Below are 24,382 nucleotides of genomic sequence, written 5' to 3' on the forward strand. Positions count from 1 at the left end.
GCCGGCACCAATCTCTGGATGACACGTGGAGGATCGATCTTATGGTGCTGGGTCAATATAGAAGGAATCATATGGGCTGTAATGTAGCTCATTTCGGCCCGATGGTGACTTGGTGAGAAGGAAGGGGTGGGTCCAGTTGGGAACCCAAACTTTGCCACATGGGCTGAAAATTTCAGATGTGAGCCCATTCTTGTTAAGAAGTCCATAACCCAAAACAATCCCACTTGCGGTCCTTATTCATTCTTGTTTACAAAGCCATTAAATTAAAGTTATAAAGCTTGAGAAATTTATTAAAAAAAAAAAATTATTAAAGACATGTTTCAAAATTATAGTAGAATCATAATTATTTTATGAATTTAAAAATAATAAAATAATTATAAAAGATAATAATTATTTTACTTTTCCCCGACCATAGGTCAAAAACATTGACGTTCATCTGGTTTAAGAGTAGTATGGTTGTACTCGAATAATCTCTCCAATATGACACTCTCGTGGTTCAAATCTAAGACCTTATCTTCGATAGACTATTTTATCTGAAAATCAATTGATGTTTATTAGTGATAGATCATTTGATTACTATCATTTAGGTAACTTGTTCACTAAACTTAAAAGTAGCATTGTTGTAGCCTACCAAAATTAGCTTGTTTGAGCCTATATTTTTATAGGTTGGGTTTAGATATTTGAATTCAGATTGGGTTTGGAAAACATAACATGGTGTTGTGTATGGAGTGTGACCAAGGGAGGAGGATTTGGAGATAGGCCAATCAACCAATGAAAATACTCCATTTCTCCACGTGTCACTCTACAGGCTCAAAAGGAAAAATCTAGGTATGAAAGGACTGAAGACCAAACGAATGGACTCGAAGAAGATATAGCAAAGCAAACAACACTACGCTGCCAAGAGTTGATTGATTCCTAATCCATGGCAATGCCTTACGTTGCTGTAGCTTCCTCTTCCATGGCGGCCACGCCGGTCCTAATGCCTCGCCTCCCGGCCACTGCCGCCGCCAACGCCGCCACCCGCTGTTCCGCCTTGCCTTATCTCCCACCTCGTTTGTCATCCTCTTCCAACCACTTTTCAGGTACACTGTTTCAACTCAATCAGGCGCTAATCTTAATTATATGGGATGCGTTACTCAGCTCCATATACAGTGTGGGTGGTGTACAAAATGCTGCGTTTTTATCAGGGTGTGTCGTTTTATTCTCTGTATGCATTTTTTTTTCCCCTGATTGGGGGATTTTGTCGAGCAAGTGGTGGAAATATCCTTGCTAAGTGTTTTCTAAAGGGGCAGAGTTTTTTTCTTTCCTTTTTTCTTTGTTTTTAAAGAAATTTAGTTTGATTTTTGAGTTGGGTGGATTCCATTTGAGGGGTGATAATTTGATCTTTCTGGGTCCTGCATTTTCTCGGGAACCAAACAGGGAAAATAACTATGAGGTATATTTCTTTATATGTATCCTGATGGAAGAATTGTTAATTGGGAAAAGATAATTTAGAATGAATATGATGGAATGCATGAAAAAAGGTACAGGAAATTGAGAAAAAAATTATAGCAATAATGGAATTTAGATCCTTCACTGCAAGGGGTGTTGCTGAGGAAGTATTCATTTCTAAATGCCTTATATTTGAAACTTTAGAACTCTCATAGCATTTTTTCAGTGGGGTTCATGTGGTCATTACTAAAAACCATCAAAGGAGTCCAGCCCCAACATGTTTTTATGTTGAATTCACCTTTCCATATATTCTTAAAGATCAACTCTACACTCCTTTTGTGCCACTGATGGGATATCCAGAAATTGGATGAGCGGCAAATGGCAATCATCTGAAAAGCAGTATATCCCCTCCCATCTCTTGTGCTCCTTTTTCAGGTTCTTTGCATAGATTTGGGCCTTGGACCGGCTTGGTCATGTGGACTTGTGTAATGAAACTCGGTGGGTTGAAGTGGATGGTAATGGGAGTGATGGTGTCTATGTGCAAAATGTAAATATGCCTTTGATGAGAATTAGGCTCACTGGTACAGGCTGCTGTGCACTGTGTGGCGCTGAGTAATGATGATGAAGGATGATAAAATGCAACATTCAATGTGTAGCTGGAACTAGAATTGGCTTGTAAACTGGAGATGAGAACAGTATATGATAGTCATCATCTCCCCTGATGAAATAAAAGAGAAAATCTATATGAGCACAAAGGTCCCATGTTGCTTATTGAGCATATATCCCTTTCTGGAGCAGCAAACAAGCAAACTTTGAGAATTATACAGAAAAGGAAAATTTGGGCACAATCCCAGAAGTTATATTTTCCCTTTGCCCGTCATTTCATGAAAAAACCAAATTGTTTAGTCTAAAAGGCCCTTTGGAAAAAGAAATTAGGGTAAGAGTTGCACTTGTCCATAAAACATTGCCCTGTAGTTTGCAATGAACCAGCAAGTTTCTCTAAGCGAGTAACCTTGTCCTTTCACATGAATGTTATAATCAACCTTCTTTCATGATCTATTTGATAACTATACATCTATCTTTTTGTTTTTGTTTGGAATAGGGTCTCGCAGGTTCTCTTCGCTCCAGGTTAGAGCCTCTTCTTCAGAAGAAACATCTTTAAATACTGAAGAGCTATTCACTGACTTGAAGGCGAAGGTGAGAGCATCAAACCTGGCACTGTTGTGAGGCAAATCGCCTTTTTTTTGGCCTCTCAATTTCTAAGCGACTAGTTCTAGATTAAGCCTTTTGTTACTAATAGAGCTTCTTTCCATCAAGTAAAATCGTCATTTAGCTCAAAGAATTTCCTTCTGTTATCAACAGTGGGATGCGCTTGAGAACAAATCCACTGTATTTCTCTATGGAGGCGGTGCAATAGTTGCAGTTTGGCTGTCCTCAGTTGTTGTTGGTGCCGTCAACTCCGTTCCATTGGTGGGTGGTTTGATTAAGGAAAAAATCCAAGCTTCCCTTTCTTCAATTTGACTAAATAAAAAACGATGAATGTTGACTCCTTGATTAACCTAGCAGGATAGGTTTTCTTTGGCAACATATGATATTGTTTTCTTTTGATATTCCCCTGAACCAATCTGAAGTATTCCTCTCCCTTTATCCTTTTCCTGAATATTACCAGCTTCCGAAGATCATGGAGTTGGTAGGACTTGGATATACAGCATGGTTCGTGTACCGATACATTCTCTTCAAGGTAAAAACTAAAACATTGGCATGCTTCAGATCGAATTTACTTTCTCTACCAAATATTTTCCAGGTGATCTGATAATAGGAGAGATGTAATGGCCTAATGAAGACTGTAATCAAAGGAGTTTGAACTAACACTGATTAGAGATCATAAGAGCCGATTAAAATATATCTGAACCTGAGATTATCATGATATCAATCTTGATTTTGGTTGAACTAAAAAACCTTTTTGAGTCTTCTCCAAAGTATACTTCTACTTGCAAATTATACTTTGTTGGCTAACATGTTCACACTTGGTGGGGTTTTTGTTGTCACTTTTCAGTCAAACAGAAAAGAGCTGGCCACGGACATTGAAGCACTGAAGAAGAAGGTGACGGGAGCTGAATAGATCAATATGATCAAATGCTGAGTTTATCCTTACATTTAGTCTCAACCCATTGGTTTAAATTGGTTCTTTTCTGTATCTTATGTAAAAGGGCCATCCAAGCTCTCCTCTCCTCTGCAATGTAGACTAGTTTTGCTGCTTTTGCATGCTTTCTTGTCACTCCTGGATCTCCCCGGGCTCATCCTTGCAATAAAATTTGCCAATTTTCTTGTTTGCTTTTGTGATTGTTATCGATGAGAAAGTGTTCGATGCCTCATCACCTCTGTTTTATCGCAGTCGATGGTTGATCCGGTACAATTTTTCGTTTGTTACCCTTATGATATCGTGTATATAAAAGCATACTTTTCTCTATAATTTTTTGTCACCTTTGCATGACGTGTCATGTCAAGGATTTTTTTTTTTTACAAGAGTACGACAATTTTAAAAAATAATTCATAAATTATCGTAGTAGGAAAAATAATTATAATTTTGTCGAGATAGGGAAGAGAGAATAATTTAGAAGTGAAAAATCGACGATTTATGAACTTTTAAAAAAATTATAAAAAAATTGTTTTTTGAAGACACGATTTTTAAAATTTCATTTTTTATATGAGAAATCGTCTTTTTAAAAGACAATTTTCATAAAAAATAAAATAAATTAAGAAGTGAGAAATCATCTCTTGAAGAGACGATTTCAAAAAAAAAAAAGTTGAGTGAAAAATCGTCTTTTAAAGAGATGATTTTCACAAATATATATATATATATATATATAAAATTCTTACTTTAAACAAAAAAACCAAGAAGGAAATCGTATTTCAAAAGAGACAATTTTCTACATCACAAAAGTGAGAAATTCTTACTTAAAATAAAATAATAATAAAAAAAAAGAAAAAAATCCAAGTGGGAAATCATCAAATTATAAGTGAAAAATAATTCCTCACTTGGGTTTTATTTATTTATTTATTTTTATTTTTATTTTATTTTAAGTGAGAATTTCTCACTTTTGTAGTGTGGAAATCGTTTCTTGAACTTGATTTTTTTTTTTTGTGAAAATCGTTTCTTCAAGAGATGATTTCTCATTTTTTAATTTTTGAAATAATCCTTTTAAGAACGATTTCTCATATAAGAAAAATGAAATTTTAGAAATCGTGTCTTGAAAATATGATTTTTTATAATTTTTTCAAAAGTTCATAAATCGTTTTTTAAAGATATGTTTTTTCATTTACAATTTCTTTTCTCTTTTTTATATGGATAAAACTAAAATATATTTGAAATTATTTTTCTTATTGCGATAATTTAAAAATTATTTTTTAAAATTATTGTACTCTTATAAAAAATCCATACCATCAACATGGTAAAATTTGAAAGTAGTAGAAGTTTTATTCCAAAATAAAATTTATATAAAAATGAATTGATATTAAATTATAATTAAATATATTTAAGTTTTAAGTTTAAATAAAAATATATGCCAAGGCCCACTCGAATAGAGCTCTTTCTTATGCTCTATGTATCAAGATGATTCAAATTTAAAAATTTTACTAATTTTATTTTAATTATTGTAATTTTTCAAAAATGCTTTTTAGTCAATTATTTAGAAATAATTATCATAAAATGATTTTTAGAGTAAGGAATAAGGATTATTTTTACTGTGGCTGAAAATATATATATAAATATGAAAAAGTGAAAATAGGGGGAGAGGGAAACCCTAGACTGTTGTTCAGCTGCTGTCACTACTCCGGTAACTCTCGATTTTCTTCTCTTTGCAGTAGATTGTTTGGTTGCCGAGAAAATGAGGAAAAGTGAAAAAGAAGCGGGATTCTTATTCTTATTCTTCGTTTTCTGAATTATACCCCAATGAGGGGTTTTATCCCATGTTAAAAAACGTCTGTTTCTCAGCAACCAAGCAGATTCTTACTAGTTTGATTTTTGTCTTTCGGATTTACCCAGTCAAGGGTTTCGGTTTTCTTCGTTCCCAAGTAATGCGAAAATTCAGATTCAAAACTTTTCTCTTCCAATTTCTCGAATTTCTCAGCAGCCAAACAAGAACGTTGCTTGTTTTGATTTTCTTTTCTGAATTCCTCAACGCTACCCAGCAAGGGTATTTTTTTTCGCCGTTCCGAAGTATTGCAAAACCCCATAATCATTCCTGCAGTCTCTTTAATTTTTCCGCACTTCCTCAGCAGCCAAAGCAGACTGTTAAGATTTTGATTTTTTTTTTCATTTTTTTCAGTAATTGCACACTTTAAGAGGCAAGATAGTGGTGTAAAAGATGATCCGAATCAGTGGCATTGCGAAATCGAAATCTTGCTTATCCCATCAATTCATACAAAAATGCTTTGTAAGTCGAACTGCAAAAGGTAAAGGCAAAATGAAAGATGGGCAGCCGTTGAAGCGATCGAAAATAACAAAGAAGAAAGGCCCTGTTGATGCTGCTGCGGCTGACCGAGGTCCCAGGAATGAAGCCAAGGTGAAAATGGAGCAACTGGAGAATGCTTGCCTGACTGCTCCAACGCCAATCCGATATCTGACTCCGAAACAGAAGAAGAGGGAGGAGGAGAGAGAGAAAATGGGACTTACTAGCAATGCAAGAAGAGTGGAGCTCGAGATGTTGAAGAAAAATAAGTCCAAGAAAAGTGAACTCGACTCCCCGATGATAATTGGGACTCCGGGTTTGGATTTGATATCCCTAGGGCTGGTAGATGCAGAGAGTATTCCTAAATATGAATTGACTGTTGAAGATGGTCGTCGGCTAGCTAAAGAGTACAGTAGGGTTTTAATGAGGCGGCACCGGGCTAGGCAGGCAGCAGAGAGTACAATATTGAGGTTGAAGAAGGAAGCCATCGAGGCATTGCCCGAGAATCTGAAGGCTGCAGCATTGGTACCAGATTTGACTCCATTTCCAGCAAACAGGTTTATGGCTACTTTGACACCTCCAATTGAAGGGTACATCGAGAAGGTTATGGAGGCCGCAAAGAGAAGCATTACCAAGGAGAAGCTCAGATGATCAGAGGTTAGTGTTCATTTTCCTTATTGTTTTTTACTTCCTGCATTGATATTTTGAGTTTTTTGAGCGATTAATTGGTTTTCCGATGTTGTATGGATGATTAAGAGCTTTGTCTCCAATGGAGAAACTCACATTGAATCTAATTGCTCACTGGACAGTGGACACCACTGATCCTAAAAAGACACCACTTATTTTAACACTCAAAATGATATTTATGCAAAAAATTTATGCTGTGGTTCCCTCATGCTGGTCTAATAAAAGTTTTCAAAATTTGATGTTATGCTCCATATGGGTTTTAAGAATAATGGAGGAAGAAACAAAACTTTTTCTCTTATCAAAAGCACCCCATTTCAAATGTCAAACGTATTCTAATGAACAAAAAATTGTTTTAAAAAATGTTTCCAAAAAAGGGCCTAAAATTTTAGACCATTTTTTCATAATTAAACTGTGCTTGGGTCAGATACTTTTTATGTAACTGTTTAGGCTAAATCATTTTTCAGTGAGGCAGTGAAGAATTTGTGATTCCTATATTAGTTAAACATGGTTAACAGTGATTGAGTGTTTTACTCGTTCCATGGATTTATTGCTATTTGCCCATGCTTAGTCAGGTTTGATTTTGTAATTGCAAGGACCGTAAAGGGTTTGTAGCTGTGATCACTAAATTTCTTTACATACATTTTTGAGTTGCATCCTAACCCTATGCTCTAGGATAAATAAGCTGTGATATTTTACCAAATGATTGCTTGGATGGTTGCTCTCATTTCTTATTCAAATTCTTCAAGTTCAATATTACAGCTACATAAAACTTGTGTTTGATTCTCATAGAGATTTTGCTCGTAGGCTTCAGAAAAGGTCTCTCTGAGTAATTCTCATCTTGTCAATCTGATTAAACATAATATCTTGATGAGGTCCAGCCCGCTTATTCTTCATTTTATTTATTTTTTGTTTTGTCAAAAGGAATTCACTCTGCCAGTGAGAAAGGGGGTTCATTGTCAGAGGGCACTGCCATTGATTATTCTCAAAATGCAAATTCTTGTAAATATAATTAGTACATCATATACCTGCCAGGGTAGCCAAGTTGGTCAAGGTGAATACTAGGAAGTGTGGTCCTAGTAAATGGCACATGGTCCTGGGTTCGAATCCTGTCACTGATAATTCTCCGAATTTACCTTGTACTGGTTGTTGTGGGGCAGTCAGCACCCTGAGGTTTGGGTCCCCATGGAGAGTCTTAAGTACATCATATCTTAGTTGATCTTCCATTAACCTCCCTCTGTTATGACCAATTCCTTATTCTTATCCAGTTCTGAGTACACTCGACTGCCTTCTTATGTTCTCATCTTCTCTTGCAAATTTTTTACGGCTCCATGTCTTCATAGGTTGCTTGTGCTTTTTTTGAACACAAAATTGAGGCTAGAGAAACAAATACTCTTCCTGCACATCCCACATCATCCAAGGAAAATAGGATCTGTAGAATAATTTTTTTTTGATAGGCATCTATGAACAGTGCCTAGAAATTGGGCAGAGACCAATGTCTGATGTATCTAATAGGTGCAAAAAGGAACCAATGTCTGTAATTGATTTTGTTGATTGGTTGAGTTCTCATTGAGGAAGAGAGTAGTATTTTGTAGTTCCCTCTTATTTTGGTTGTGCCTTTTGGCAATTGCTATACATGTCTTCTGTACTTTGGTGTGCTCTTTTATGATGCTTTTTATATATTATACTCACTTTATTTACCTATCAAGAAAAGGAAAAATTGGAGAAGATTGTTTTAGATTATTAAAAAATAGAGTTGGATGATGATACTGTGATGTGGGATCTTAAAAAATTCAAGCATTATAGAAGTTATTTCTTTGTTCTATAATGCTATGATAGGTCAAAGAAAGCAAAAGAAAAGAAAAAAAAGAAAAAGAAAAGATAGATCCTTTAGCAATCACACCAAGGTTCTAGGTAATCACATCCTCAAAGATGCTAAAAACTTTTATTAGAAATTTGATTTTTTTCAACTTTGAAAGACTATATAGGTGTATATTATAGTAGACCATTGTGATTCTTTTCCCTAAAACTTCTCTAATTCCTTATCTTTTCTTGCAAGAATGAGAAAAGATATAGGAATGAGTATTCTTTAGAAGCTAAAAGACAATCTTAATATAAAAAGAAGACTAAACGAATTAGAGACTTGATAAAAAAGTAAATCACTAATTAAAATAAAATCTTAATAAACTAAAGTAGAAACTTAACAAAAGACTCAAGCTTAACCTAAACCAACTATGGTAAGTCTTAAGAGGAACTTAAATCATCATTGGCATCCCAAATTAAGGGCTGGGCATTGGAACTAGCTTTTCTCTTTCTCTTCTTGTTAGTTGAAAATTTTCAAAGTATATTTATTTTTTGATTGGCAAATCTTCAAGGTGTATTTTCAATGTTGGTCCCTTTCTCAGGAGGTCCTTGAAGAATATATTTGAGCTTAGTTTCTTATCAGTTTCAAACAAAAAACGTGTGTGCATTCACGATGTAGGATTTATTGGTAGATCATGTGAAAGATAATTTTGTAAGAGGAATCATGTCTTACCAAAGCTTGAGAAATTGAACTTGAAGAGAAACTTAAAACCCATCTATATAATTCGAATTGTTTTTCTTGATCACTACAACAAATATGATGTAGATACTTGCATCAACATCCCATCCATTACAATTAGTAAAAATAAACTAAAAGTATATTACAAAAATCACATTATACTTTAATCTGCATCTCAATTTAATCCATGAACTTTTTGCAATAACGTCTATCTCAAATTATACCCAAATGTCAAATAGGCTCTTTTGTTAAGATTTTCTGTCAATAAATAGATGGAGAAATCCTTGTAACAAGAATATACATGTTGGCATGAGTTTTTATATAATATATTTAAATATATCAAATTTGTTAATGAGTTTGTTCATCTATTTTGATTGAAAATCTTAATAAAAGGACCTATTTGACATTTGGTTATAATTTGGAATTGACGTTATTGCAAAAAGTTCATGGGTTAAAGTATAAGGTTTTAGTTGGAGAAAATGCTTGAGGCAGCATAAAACTTAAAGAAGAAGAATTGCGATTTTTTATTTTTGATAGGTAAAGAAAGCTCCTTACTAAGTATATGGATGAAAAAGAATTTGTCCATCGAAAAAAAAGATGAAAAAGATTTTGATAGGGGAGGAAAAATTGTAATGCATGAAATTGTGATTAAATTATTTGAAGATGCAACCGCTGCTCCAAGCACATGGGTGAAAAGAATTTTGACAGTGTAGGGAAAGATTGTGGTTCATGTGGTGATTAAATTTTGAATACTGTCACATGCAATGAGAAAAAAAACTGAGACTTGGACTTGGTGTTCTGAGATTATAGTCTCTAACAGAAAAGCTATCTGAGAAGTAGGCTTCTTTATTGGTAACATGTATTATGCTATGGAATCCTTCATCGCCAACAGCTGATGTGGGGTAATTTTGAGAACCCAAAACTTGTTTGATACTGTTATTTCCACTGAGAGAACATTCAAGTTTGTGTATACTTTTAATCCTTTTTGGTTTCATTTTGATGTGGTCTCTTATGTTGTGGTGCAGATGTGGCTATTTTACTCTGAGTTGTTGGGAGTGACCATGGTGGATGCAGAAGTTGGAAGTCCCTCATATTTATGGGGTTGAGGGAAAGCAGTGAAGCATCCAGCAGCTCTTGAAATGCAATGCAATAAATTGTTTCGGGGTTCTAAATTGGAACTGTTAGCGTTGGTTTTTATTTTTTTAGATATTTGAACTTCAACTGAACCCATAAATACATGACAAAACATGCTTTGGTTTTTTCAGGCCACACTCTCTCTCCTTTTGATGTGTCAATGGTCTAAAAATTTCAATTTTCTTTGTTTCCCTTGGCTTTCGTAGCAGCCAAACAGAGGGATAACTAATTCGTCTTTCACGCTACTGTAAACCAAAAAAATGCAATTCGTCATCAAATTCTTGATGATATGAGAAAAAGAGGAGATAGAATTGAAACAACACAAACAGGAACATCAAAATCATGAAAGGTTAATTTTAAAGGAAGTTCACTATTATTGCATAGAAGTCACCATATTAATATATAAAGCCGAAATTACCCACACCGTAACCCTAACATTCAGTATTACAAGCAATCCTCAAGACCGCAATATTCCGTCCATCAGGTATCCAAAAAGTGAAAAAAGAAAGAGAAAAAAAACCCTCGCCGATATACGGAGAGAGTGAGCGAATAAAAAACCCTAGATCGGCATCTAGATTTTGTCGATGTCCTCGTCCTCGAACTCGATGTAATCGTCGCCCGCGCCTTCGTCCTCCTCGTCGAGGCCGCCGGCGATACCCTCGTTGAGCCTGGTGTTCTCCGGAAGCTCACCATACGCCTTCAGAAGACGAGCCTCGTCGGGCATGTACTTGAGGATGACGTCAGCCTTGTCGTCCTGGTAATCACGAAGACCGACTAGGATGATGTCGCCGGCGGCGATCCAGACCTTCTTGTGCATCTTGCCTCGGATGTGGCAGAGGCGCTTGGTGCCATCGATGCACATGGCCTCACAGCGGCCGTTGCCGAGCATACGGAGCACCTGAGCGTACTCCTGGCCGTCTTCCTTGAAGACAAGCTCCCGTTTCTCATCGTCGGCCTCGTTCTTTCCTCTCTTCCTGTTCTTACCTCCCTTTCCCTTGTTCTTCGGCATCCTTCTCTCCCGGAAACCCTAACCCTAGATTTCTTTCGATTTCTGTTTTCGCAGACCCTAAGCTCTCGATCTTCAAAATCTTTGGGTAACGTTTTGAAACGAGTCAAAGAGCGGATCTCTGGGTCTTATATATATAGGATGGCGTTGGGCTCACGCATTTGTGGATTTAGGATGGGTTTACTTGTGGCGGTGCGGCTGACAACAGAACTCTTAAAACGGTGTCGTTTCATGATGTAGAAATAACCTACTTTTTTTGATGCCTTGCCAGGCAAGTTTTTGGATTTAATGTAAATTTTTTTGAACATATTCCATTTTTTTAAAGGAGAAAAAAAAAAAAAAGAAAAGGAAAGAAAGGGAAAGCACACCTTAGTTTCTCAATCCAATATGATGTAAAAACTTTCAAAATATTTTTTTATATTTTTAATTATTATTTAAATATTCTATAAAAATATAATTATTAATATTAAAAAAAAACAACTTATTTTTAGAATAAATTTCAACAATTTTGTTATTTTTTTTCTTTAAATTAGAAGATTTTTTTTTCTCTCTCTAAAAAGTAATTAAAAAAAATGTCTTACCTTTTTTAAAGATAATTAAAACCCCAAAAGTCTTAATCTCAAAGCTCATTTTTGGTTAAAAACTTTTAATAGTTTAGAGACTGCCTTTATCTAATAAAGATATTATTAACGTATTTTATTTAATTGAAATTTTTTACTAATTAGATGCAATATATTTCATCGGGTCTTATTAGTTTCAAAACGACTTTGGACTTTAACAAATTCAAATTCACATCAAATTCAAATTCGGGTTATTTGAAACTTTAAAATTTAAGGTAGATATTTATTTATGATTGATAAAACTTTAAAAATGATTAATACAAGAAATTACAAAGATAATGCTTTATATTTCATAATTTGATTTCTATTATATTTCTAATTCAAAAAATTGGCTTCGATAAGTTTTAGAATTGTGTTTATTTGCTCTTTTGTTTTTATAAAAATTTTGCAATATGTTTTAAAACTAAGTTGATCTCTAAATTTGCATTTGATTCTAAAATAAAATAAAATTTTTTAAATAGAGATATTTTATTTAATAAAAAAGATAAGACTTTTATGAATCCAAAGACAACATAATGTGGAGTAGGAAAAGGATTAGTAGATTATTAGACCATTCACGGTTTTTAACACCAAATACGATGTTCATTACTACGTTTAATTTTACTTATATTAAAATTTATAATAAAGTATTAATTTGAGAATTAATTTAAAGACCACTTATTCAACCCTTCATACTTTCATTATATTAAGATTAACCACAAAATTTCTTTTAGATATTTTTAAGAAAAAAAATTGTAATATTTGAAAAAAAAAATGTATTTTGATATACATATATTTGAAAGAAAAAAATTAAATTTATCAAAATCTAATAAATTTATTTACTAAGAGAGAGATTATTTTTAATCACTTGAATTAATTTTACGCGGTTCTACCATTCTTTTTATCTAATTTTTTTCAAATGTCTGCAGCAAAACACAATCTTCCCATTTTAAAAATAGGTTATCTAAAGTAAAATCCAATGGAAAGTTCGAACTACAATCCAAGCCAAAAACTGGCTAAGAATAGACGCAAGAGAGAGCAGTAGATTGACTTGTATAATTTTCAAATTAAGTTCTTTTTTAACTGAACCAGTTCAGAAGAACAGAAACAACCACCACCACCCAACAACAAAACACAAAACCATCACTCACCCCTAAGTCCCTAACACAACCCCAACTCCTCCCCCTCCGGCACTCCACTACTCTCCCTCTCTCCTCTCCTCTCCCATTTACACTTTCCTCCATTTCCATCCTGGACCTCAGTTTAGGCCTGGAACAGAAGCAACATCTTATATGATACATCCACTACCACTTCAATCAAGCCAAGGGCAGAAAAGGGGAGATCAGCCTGAAATGCTTTGAGGGCAGAGATTCAGGGGGGATGTGTATTAGTGTCTGATGGTAAGCTCGGCCCTGAGATGGAGGATACCGTTGATGAAGTATAGACTGTCTTCAGCCACAAAGGAGGTCCATGGTATGGCAAATAAGTTTCGGTACCCAACTGCCTTGCCTCCTGTGAATGTGTAGTTTCCTTTGTATTTGCTGATGTACTCCTCTGTTGGTTTTGACCTTGCTGCAAACTCGTAGTCTACGGCGAAAGTCACTGAACCCTTTTCTTGCATTCCCAGAAACAGGCCAAAGCAATGGATAGAGCTCTGCTGGTCCATGTTGCAGTGTGCTGAGAGGAAGAAGCCTTGTCCCCCCAAGTGGAATGCCTGAGAATATACCCGTCCGGATGGGAATAGATTTATGCACTCCTCCCGCTTTAGATCCAGGTAAACAACACATTGCTGTCGAGGAAGTTCAAACTCCACAACCTTGACTGGACGATACTTGTAGGCCCGCTCCACGAAGCGACGGTTGGTGAGGGCGGAGTCCTCTGCAGCCAGGCTTCGCTGCCGATGAGGGGCCTCAGCCTTGAAAAATAGAGCCTCCAGCACAGCCTTGGATGCAAGGTCGTGATCAAAGTCATTGCAGGTTAGAACCTTCTTAAGCTTCCTGCAGGTCATATAGGGGAAGCGGATGAAGCGGCCCAGGCGTGTACCAAGGATTTCACGCCGCTCCTCCAATTTTGGGTACTGAGCCCTGGCCCACTTCAACACAAAATCATACACTGCATCCTCTGATGCAACCTGGAGATCATCACTGGACAAAACTGCCTCAATCCCAGCAAGGGGCAAGGCCATCACCTCTTCTTGAAACCTGGTTTTAAATGAAAAAAGAAAACGAAATCATGAATCAGCCTCCAAACACTATCATCCCCACGGATGTTAAGGACTGTTTTCCAGATGAATTTTGCTTCTTTTTTCACACTTTGTTCTTCTAAATGCATATCAATTCACCATATTTTGGTCCTCCTGACTTTTTAGTTTTTAGTGCAACAACCAACTCAGGCAATGAAGATGCCCATTCATTAAGAGGGTAAGGAAAAGGAAACGTTGTGAAAGGGTTTCCAAATATCAAGTCAGTGAATAGACTATACTATGTGTGAAAGAAGCTTACTTGGTTATGTCCTTGTAACGACCAGCAAGGTACTGCTTGGCTGCATCTGTTAAAGGCTGAACTGCCTCGGCCATTAAGACACTAGAAGGAAGCTCTAGATAGAGCAATGCAGATTCAGGCGTCATGGATAAGTTCCTTAAGAGTCTGCTGCAGTGCCTCATACATGAAGCAACCTCAAATTTATCAGCAGCCATCAGCACATCCAGCAAACCAGGAGCTGTACTTGTGGATAGGGTATTGCTATACATGAAATTCAAGAGCTCCATGAGAGCAGCTTCCTCTGTATCAATGAGTAAAAATGATAAACGGTTGGAAAGGTGGGTTTAAACCCAAACTGAAAAATTGCTGAAACAAAACACATATTTCAATGGAACAATTGGAATACATGAATGAAATTTACTACCAAAAAAAAAAAAAAAAAAAACCACAACTTGCATGCAGACAAATCTAAACCAATTTCATATGGCAATACAACTACAACTGACTAGTGATGGTTAAAAATGAGCACCCATCATTGAGCAAAAGATCACCAAACCAATAATTTACAATTTCCATAAAGTGAACCGACTCAGAAAGTAGAAAGAGGTGATAACTGTGCATACCAGAGGCGTTAATTCGTAAAGTTACATGCCTCTGCTCTGACTCCCTCATCCCATTTGAGAAGAGCTGAAGATGGAAAGGAAGAAAAGTAAACATCATCCAGCAATTTAAGCAAGTAATAGAATGAGATCAACTTCCATTATAATAGCGATCTTTACCTTATAGAAAAATGGACTTTTTGCAGCTAAAATAGGAGAGCTAATGTGTAGAGTTTTAATTCTCACAACTGTAGAACAATCCATGTTCCAGGCTGAATTATTGCCAACTTCAGCTTCATCACCTACAAAAGTAGAGCAGGCTTGAAAATTTTCTAGTAACAGATGGAAATATGGAGCCCGAGAGTTAACAGTTGCAGCCCTTAGATTGAAAAAAAGTCACCCTTGTTACAAGAGCCAAGAGTTACAACTTTACTGTGCACCTTAAATTATTCCAATACCTGATGCAGATTCTTCAATCATCGCAACTGCTTCCTCGTCTTCATTTTCACAGGCCACAACATCATCCACGTCAGGCTGGTTACAATTTAAAATCTGTTCCTCAGGACAAGCAACAATATCTGCACCTAAAACAGATAGTAAATATTGATTAACATCAATTTAAATACATATATAAGCATATAAGGTAATTAACTTCTGAAATATGCATGATAGAAGCATATTATTATAAAGCATTAAACTTATTATGCAACGAAACAATAACAGAGTGAGGCACTGCCACCCAGGATCCATTGTTAGCTCTCTACCCTCTATATAATGCTCTACAAGAGTTTATGGGAAACACATGCATCAACATGCAGCATCACATCACTGCCTATTCTGCTATTAACCATGATTATATTTAATTTAAGGGGTCAAATAACACGAACTGATCCCGTCTGTAAGCACACACAACGATCATGCTAAGAGAGAGAGAAGGAGAGAGATCTGTTATTTCAGACTCACACAATTTGAATTTGCTTCTCTCTACATTGATTCATTCCAAATTGTCCATTATGAGGACAAGCCAACATGACACCCATTACTTCCACAAAAATAACATCATGACAGCCTGACAGTGAGCTATACAATGGGAGAAACTAACTTGGGACATCCTCAAATCCGAATGAAAAGAGGTAATGACAAAGCCACAAGAAAAATGAAAGGAAAACCAGGGATTCTTAATGCTGTTTTAGGAAAAAACAATATAGAACTCATAGGGCATGGAACTTTCTCCTCCAAAGTCAAGACACTCATTCTATGAGAAAAAGTTTCTCCTCAAGCAAGATCTTTAATATGTACCTCAACCCGTGACAAAATTTGGGCTTGCATAATATTTTACCATCTCATAGATATTAATTTTTGACATGCAAATTGATATGTAAAACCCAAGTCAAAATTATGTAACAAGCACTATATGAAGAGAATTTACACTCCATCTAGTTGTTATACACAAGAAACCGTTTGAAACCTCACTCTACAAATTAATATCCAAAGCAATATTTTAAGTCTAAGGAAGGAACATGTACAGTAAAGTTTTTCCTGTTAAAACAAAGGATTGAATATTGAACTTGAAAAAAAATAAATTCAAATAACACTAAAATACTCTGTTTGGTATCTGAGAAACTAAAAGAAGAGAAAAGTGAAATAGAAACTCTCTTAATCATAATTTGTGTTGCTTTGGGGCCAAAAATGTATAAGTCAATTCCTTGTGCAACTGTTCATTTTGTTAGGCACCATCTAAAAGAAAGATTTGCCACAAGTACAACTCAAATTATTTTCCTTTTTGACTATAACACAGCTTAATTTCATTTTCCAAGATACCTACCAGTCAAGTTTTCAAGTTTTTCTTCTTTTCCTCAGCTATGTCAACAGCCAAAGAGAGGGCATACAATTCCATTGAAGGCTATTTTTCGGTTGAATTGAGATGATTATTTTTTGCCATCCAAAAAAGGTCCTAAATTCATTTTCTTTTCCCTCCTGTGCTTTCCCAACAACCTAACGGAGGCGATGGAAAATAAAGAGAAAAACGCAAATCGATCTAAGATCAAGAATGAAATTTGATAATTAGATGGCTTGGTCTCATTTCCCAAAATACCGAAAAAGTCAAAATTTCAGTCCTCTTTTCTTTTCCCAACCTTTTCGGCAGCCAAATAGTGGGCATACAAACCCAACCAACGACTAGTTAGCTTGATAGAAAAAAAGGAAAAAAAAAAAAAAAAACCTAGAAAAACAAACTAATTATCCTCTAAAATTTATTTTCTTCCCCGTTTCTCTCTGCTCTTCCAGCAACCGAAGAGGGGGTACGAAAATTATTTTGAAAAGAAACCACATACCATATCTCAGAAAATCCATGAAATTGGAGATTACTTAGCTTAGTTTCAGTTTCCAAAAGACCTAATAAGTCAAAATTTCAGTTTTCTTTTCTTTTCCCCAGATTTCCCGGCAGCCAAAAAGAAATTATCGACCTAATTTTCATTTTCCCCCACTAAACCAAAAGAAAAGAAATTCACCGAAATTAATTTTTCTTTCCCCCTGTCCTCTGCTTTCCGGGAAACCAAACAGAGGCAAAAAGAAAAAAAGAAAAAACACACAAACCGTTCTCCTTCTTGATATCTTCTCTCCTCCTCTTACGGTGCCTAGCCCAATCAGCGATGCTCGTGCATCCCTCACCTTCAGACCTCGAATCCTGCGACCCCGCCATGATCTCGATCCGCAGAACCCGATCGGAGAAGTTACTGTCATTGAAGGCGAATCCGAAATCGCAAGACGAAACCGTGGGTGTGGATCCCGGTGAGGAATCGGAGTCCATGGCCGTTCTCGGGTCGAACAGATCCGTGTTGGAATCTCTCATCTGGGGTGTCTTCTCTCTCTTCTCTTCTATCCTCTTCCCTCTCCTCCACAGAGTCGAAGATGGAAGATGGAAGATTGAAGATGGAGGAGAAAAACCCTAGTGTCGATGAAACGACGTCGTTTAGCTGGAGATGAATCGGGTTCGAATTCCAACGACTGACAAAATATATATTTATATTGAAATCGACACGGAAAAGTCCTCTCCTGTGAGCGGCCTACCTTCCGTGTAAATGAACTTGTTATTCTTACAAATTTTAGCACGTGGCATCATTTTATTGGTCCATCACTGGCAAAAATTTTTAATTTTTTTTATATAAATATGTAGTAAATCAAATATTAAGAGAATTTCTTTATCTTTATTTGTTCATTATTTATTATATTACATTTTCTAATTAAATTTTCCATTTTTGGAAAGATGAGTTTACAAAAATGAAAAAAGTGAACACTAATTTGGTATTTTCAAAATTTTCTTTAATAAAATGATATATTTAATATTAGAATAATTTATTTAATTAATCACAAATATATTAGAGTTTGATCGTATGATTTAAAAATGGTTTTTTTTATTTATTTTTAAAATTTTTAATGTTGTTTAGTCATCATTCTCTAAAAATAATTTTTAAAAGCAAAGTGAAATAGAAATAATTTTTTAAAAATAAGAATAAATTGTTTTCACCAATTCTTTAAAATAAAAGGAAAATATATACCTCTTTGATCATGACTTTTAAATCTTATTTTTGAAAAACTATTTTTAACTTAAAAAATAAAAAACAGTTACTAAAAACAAGTTTTCCAAGTCATCATTATTTTGAATTAACATGATATTGACTTTTTAGACTTGACCTATTCAAATTTAGTTAATATTAGGATTATCAAAAGACAATGACCTAAAAACTTAATAAATAAAAGTGAAAGAACCCGAATTTAAAAATTAATTTCAAAAAATATTTTCTAAAAACTAATTATTTTTAATAAATTCTAGAATTGCCGTGACTTAGGGATTAAAAGAGATGTCAATAGCCCATGTAAGGGTTTTGACATTTAAATTACTACTTTGACAATTGAAATTAAAATTTTATTACCCAAGTTTAAATTTATTTCTAGAAATAAAATATTTTTATACAATTTTGTTTTTAAAAAATATAAATGCTTTATTTTCATGGTCAAAACTGAAATCATTTTGGTTTTTATTATTACATAAATCCTAAGAATTGCCGGTCAATTCGGGAGTCAACAAAAGTCAATAGCCCATGTTAGGGTTTTGAAATATAAACTGATACTTCGATTAAAAAAAATAAAAAAAAATCCTATATATATAGGATGAAAATAGAAAAATAAAGGAAAAAAAATATAAGGAAAGAAAAAGTGAAAAAATAAATTCAAAAGGAATTAATTATTTTTATAAAATACATAAAATTTTAATTATATTTATTTAATAGTAATGAAATTAAACAGAAACCATTTTTCTTATTATTTTTTTAAATTAATTGATTAAAACAGATGGAAATAGCCAAAATTTGTAAAATTAATATCCCATATTTTTTAACTTATTTTTTTTTTATGTAAATACCCTTTAATATTTAGATTATTTACATGTGTTTTAAAAGAAAAAATATATATATATATTTTTACAAGAAAAAAGAGAGGACAATTTTGTCCAAATGGGTCTTTTTTAAGGTGAAAACAATTGGAGGGTTAAGATTTCCAAACGAGGATGATTTCATTTCTTTTAATCAAATAACTTTTTTTGTTTTTTAGCACTTTCCGAGAACCAAACATGGCAATTACAAAAATCAAGCTAGACATTATTATTGGAACTTTGTTTCTAATGGGTTATGTGATCAAATTACATATGACGAAGTCAATAGTGAATAAATTATTAAATTTAAATATGATATTCACCATGGCCAAATGCATACTACCATAAGAAAGCATAAAGAAAGAAACAAACTTTTGGATTCTAATTAGACCAATTTGAATGATAGCCTAAGCCTACCTTTGTATGCGATAAAAAGCCACCATGTTTGGTAACCATGAATTGAAAATTTTGGATTTGAGTCGTGTTGACCTAAAAGGCAAGAATATTAAATTTACAATTTAGCTTGAAAATTATTAAATAATATTTGATTCAAAGAAATAGAATTGGAAGTCACCAACCCACCATATTGGATTTTTAATTTTATTTATTATTTTAGAAAATAAATAGTATGAAAATGTTTTTCACCTGCATAAACAAAGTTGTAGATGGATAAAGTCTAGGCCAAATTTCTTTCTCCTTCTTAAAAATTTGAATAAGAAATAACTATATCAAATTATTTTAATAAAAATATTTCTTATTTTATAAAGGATCAATATAATATAAAGGAAAAGTTAAAGTTACTTTATACGAATCATATTTTATTTATCATTTAGGTAAGACGTAATTTCATATTTAAATCTATTTGGATTGGAAAGTTACAAATTCTTTTGTAAGTTCAATAAAAAGTTTTTATACTTGTTTTGTTAATTTTGTTTGAATAGCTTATAATTTTAAAAGAAAACTTAGCATGAAAGTTATGAAGATGTTACTTTTTGTTGAAAGTTCTTATTGACTTGTGTAAGAAGTTACTTGTAACTTTTTGTTGAAAGTTATTTTTTTAATATTAATACTTTTAATTGAAGTACATAATAAAAAGTTATTCCAGACAAGGAAAGAAAGTAGAAGGAAAAAAAGGGAAAAAAAAATAGTTTTAGGCTATATTTGGTTCTTGAAAAGTTCTAAGAAAGAAAAAAAAAGTTAAAAAAATATTTTTCTCATATTTGATTGTTTAATAAAAAAAAAAATAATTAAAACTAATTATGAATTTATATATTTTAAAATTATTTAATCTTTATATCGAAGAGTTAAATATAATTGAAATAAATTTAAAATAGTAAATATAAATAATTAATTGATTTTAAATTGATTTTTTATTTTTTTTTCATTTTTTATTTTTTCCTATACTTTTCCTTTTATTTTTCTTTAAATTTCCTAGGAATCAAATATAGCCCTAGAATTAATAAATTATTTTTATATTCTATTTCAAATTCAAAGATTAAGAGTGTGTTGGATGGTATTTTTATTTGAAATGTTTTTAATAAAAGCGTTTCCTATAAAGTGTTTTTAGAAGAATTACCAATGAAGTGTTTTTTTTAAATTATTGGTGATTTTTAACACTATACATTAATTTTCAAATTTTTTAAAAGCACTTCCTAAATTTTATCTTATTTTTTGTTAAGAACACTTTTAAGACTAATAGTGTTTTTAAAAAATACTGTCAAATGGACTTTAATCATTTATAAATGTACGAGTTTAACACTAATTTTAATTATACTTAATCTTTTTCCATATTTTTCATAATATAATCCAACATAGAAAATCATCTTTCTAAATAATTTTTTTTCCTTTTTTCGATAATTTCAGATAACCAAACTTAACCAAAAAGTTGGAACCTTCTATAACTATAGAAAAACCATTTAGGAGTTCATTGTCAATGATTTAACCAGTTGGTGACTTGCTTTAAAGAAGAGTGCCAAATCAATGTGGGATTTCTTTCTTCTTGGTCAAGTTCCATATCTCTTTGATTGTTTACTTTAGATATGATTTTTGACTTTAAGTGAGCTAGTAATCAATGGCACCATGCCCCATTACAAAATGGAAAAGAGGGTAGCGTTATAATTCCAAATTTCCCTACACATTGATGATGCTCAATTTGATTAATTTGCAAGTGAGGAACCATCAAGAAAGGATAGAAATTGATGTGAATTGTAAGCTTCCTCAACATGGCCCTATTCATTCTTCATGCTTTCACTTTATAATCCTGCACTCATCATCAAAGTTTAGATTCACATACAACAACAATGCATACATTTGACGAGAGTGAAATATAAATTCAATTAATATTTATGTTTATATTATAATAAAGAATTAAGAAAAAAGTTTAAGTTCCATTTGGTTACTATTTTCGAAAATAATTTTAGAGAACGGTTTTTGAAAATTGTTCTCTAATGTTTTGTAAAACAAAAGTTTGTTTTAAAACATAAAATATTTTTAACCTATTTTTAATGTTTTTAAAATAATTTTTATTTCTAATGTTTTGTTTCTTAATCATTCTACATGTTTATATAGTTATTTTTTAAAATAATTATTATAAAACAAGTAAAAATAATAGAAAAAAATCAAAATATGTTATCTGAAAACATCTTGTTTTCTATTCTTAAGAATAAAAAATAGTTTTTAATTGCCAAACATGTTTTCTTGGGTTTTTATTTTGGAGAATAACAATCTTTTCTAAAAAATAATTGTCAAACAAACTTTTAAATAATAATAATCTTTTTTAATAATATATTAATGATCTATCATCACATTCTCTCTAAAAAAAGACTATTAGAATAAAATTATAAACTATTTATAAATAAAATATGTTTAATTATTAATTTATAGTGATATAATCACTAACAAAAAATCCCTTACTTTTATTTATTTATAAATAATTACTTTTTTAACGACAAACATTTGCAATGGATTAAATCCATTCAAACAACACTCTTTTGCGATCGAAATTCATTATTATAATAGTTGCCAGAGTGTTATAACTTCTTGCATGTGCTTGTTGATTGTTTGGTGAGAATATTAAAAGAGAAAATTCAAGGGGAAAAAAACATGGGGTGGATAGCCCTTCTTTTAAAAACCTTATCCAATCATCTCAGGTGGCGTATTCAACCTCTACTAACCTCATAAATCATAGAGAGTTGTTCATCACTTACTAATAATTCAAGCTACCATTGGGCTTTATAAAAGATGAAGTTAATAGTAGAGACATAAATAAGATGGTAAGAAAAAGATATGATGGAGGATTTCTTTACAAAATTCTTTTAAGAAAATAAATTATTAATTGTATATTTAATATTTTTTTAATAGATTTATAATATTGCTATCCTTATTCAATCAATGGTAGCTCAACTAATTGATGAACAACTAATTAGACATTGGAATTTTTTATTAATTGTTTATTAAAAATATATATGTGATAAAAATAATCATTATCTTAATCATTTATTTAAAAAAAATAAAACATTGCCATTGATTGTTATTTTCAAAAACAATTTTTTTTTCTTAAAAATATAAAATATGATATCTCCTAGAACATATTTTGTTGTTTTTATAAAAGTCGTTTAAAATAATTATATAAATATGGAAATGATTGAAAATAAAGTATCATATATGAAAGTTATTTTTAAATACAAAAAAAGTAAAAACATTTTTCGTCCTAAATTAGATTTTTGTTATGTTAAATATTATAAAATAGTTTTCAAAAAAACATTTTAAAAATTATTTTTAAAAACACTTCCCGAATAGAACTAAGGTTAATAGAATTGAAAAAAGTAATATTGTGATTGTTAAAATTGATGTAGCAAAAAAATATTTGTTGTTATGAATTCTTCAATTAATAATGTTCATTTGCATGCCTATTAAAAGCACCATTTCTTTTTTCTTCATCTAGTTTCTATAGGAGCAACATTTCATTTGTATAAAATGCATCTCAAATAGGCTGGTTTATGCACTATGTATCCATGAACTAGTAACACCTTTTTCCATTTCAACTTTGGGAGGAAACCTCACAAACCATAGTCAACTTGTAATAATTATTACCGATGATTTTCAAATGGTATGATATTATTAGTTTGAGAATTTAAGCCACTTTCATCAAATACCAATCGTGAGATGTGAAGGCTGGCCATACAAGGCTCCATGTTGAAATAGATGGGAATGGGAATGGTAATGATACTAATGTGATAATCAAATAAAATTTGGGGTAAGATTTTGAGAGAGAGACAAAAGAGAGAAGAAAGTGTATGATATTTGATAACTACGGGTGTAACAATGATACATCGATAATAGTTGAATATGCTCTAGTTTCATTTTTTTTCTATAAAAATGTATAAAATATATGAAATTCGATAAAGCGATAATAGCGGGATATGATTTCTTTCCATCTTTTTTTTTTTTTTTTAAGAAAATCCTAAGATTGAATTCGATACATAATTTTTTTTGTCCATATTAAAAAAAAAAAGTGCTAATAATCGAGTTTGCTGGTTTCATCAATCTATTGAACTCATAGAGCTTAATTTTTTCAATATTTACCTTTTTCTCTTTTTGATATTTCTTCAACAAAATAAAATTATAAAATATTTTATAAATTTATTATATTCCGGTCTTAACTAAGGTAGTGTTTGTTTTTTTGGTTTTTTGTTGAAAGTAATTTAGTTTTAAAATTTAGGTTGTTTGTTTTTCTATTTTTTTCATGACTTATTATAAAATTTTTGTTAAATAGAAAAAATCAAAATATGTAACTTTTTCTAAATAGAAAAAATAATATATTGATTTTTTATACTTTTTAATACTTAATAGAAATAAAATACTACAAAAATAACAACCTAATATTTAACACTATTAAGTATTAAAGTTCTATTTAGAATTAAGTAAAAAAACAAACACCACCTTAATCTAATCATGACTTAACTAGTTCTATATTTTTTCTATATATAGAAAAAGCTTAATTTTCTATACCATCTAAACCATCTCAA

At 32.3% G+C, this 24,382-nt stretch overlaps 4 protein-coding genes across 7 annotated transcripts; 2 read left to right on the forward strand and 2 right to left on the reverse strand.

The window, feature by feature from the left end:
* The first annotated feature begins 643 nt into the window (after positions 1-643).
* On the forward strand, positions 644-3,769 carry LOC100253425 (protein CURVATURE THYLAKOID 1A, chloroplastic). The gene is made up of 5 exons (XM_002280078.4): positions 644-1,082; positions 2,534-2,628; positions 2,794-2,901; positions 3,101-3,172; positions 3,488-3,769. Exons 1-5 carry the CDS (start codon positions 923-925, stop codon positions 3,551-3,553), a joined length of 501 nt encoding a protein of 166 aa, XP_002280114.1. The 5' UTR covers positions 644-922; the 3' UTR covers positions 3,554-3,769.
* A 1,415-nt stretch (positions 3,770-5,184) lies between these two features.
* Positions 5,185-10,377, forward strand: LOC100258561 (uncharacterized). 3 transcript variants are annotated; one of them, XM_002280100.2, is made up of 3 exons: positions 5,185-5,267; positions 5,760-6,539; positions 10,134-10,377. In XM_002280100.2, exon 2 carries the CDS (start codon positions 5,799-5,801, stop codon positions 6,531-6,533), a length of 735 nt encoding a protein of 244 aa, XP_002280136.1. In that variant the 5' UTR covers positions 5,185-5,267; positions 5,760-5,798; the 3' UTR covers positions 6,534-6,539; positions 10,134-10,377. The 3 variants fall into 3 exon arrangements, with proteins under 3 accessions (XP_002280136.1, XP_019081155.1, XP_019081156.1); XM_019225610.2 differs by having other exon boundaries at positions 5,228-5,505; XM_019225611.2 differs by lacking the exon at positions 5,185-5,267 and adding an exon at positions 5,500-5,627.
* Positions 10,378-10,592: 215 nt separating this feature from the next.
* Positions 10,593-11,518, reverse strand: LOC100263709 (eukaryotic translation initiation factor 1A). Its single transcript, XM_002279902.4, has one exon. It carries the CDS (start codon positions 11,249-11,251, stop codon positions 10,814-10,816), a length of 438 nt encoding a protein of 145 aa, XP_002279938.1. The 5' UTR covers positions 11,252-11,518; the 3' UTR covers positions 10,593-10,813.
* Positions 11,519-12,893: 1,375 nt separating this feature from the next.
* On the reverse strand, positions 12,894-17,999 carry LOC100241455 (BTB/POZ domain-containing protein POB1). Of its 2 annotated transcripts, none has more exons than XM_002279879.5 (6): positions 17,522-17,999; positions 15,385-15,510; positions 15,107-15,228; positions 14,951-15,014; positions 14,349-14,628; positions 12,894-14,048 (listed from the first exon to the last, which is right to left on the reverse strand). In XM_002279879.5, exons 1-6 carry the CDS (start codon positions 17,775-17,777, stop codon positions 13,235-13,237), a joined length of 1,662 nt encoding a protein of 553 aa, XP_002279915.1. In that variant the 5' UTR covers positions 17,778-17,999; the 3' UTR covers positions 12,894-13,234. The 2 variants fall into 2 exon arrangements, with proteins under 2 accessions (XP_002279915.1, XP_010661871.1); XM_010663569.3 differs by having other exon boundaries at positions 15,385-15,504; positions 17,522-17,983.
* Between the last annotated feature and the right edge of the window lie 6,383 nt (positions 18,000-24,382).

Source organism: Vitis vinifera, chromosome 15 (genome assembly GCF_030704535.1).
Source record: "Vitis vinifera cultivar Pinot Noir 40024 chromosome 15, ASM3070453v1".
Classification (NCBI taxonomy): Eukaryota; Viridiplantae; Streptophyta; class Magnoliopsida; order Vitales; family Vitaceae; genus Vitis; species Vitis vinifera.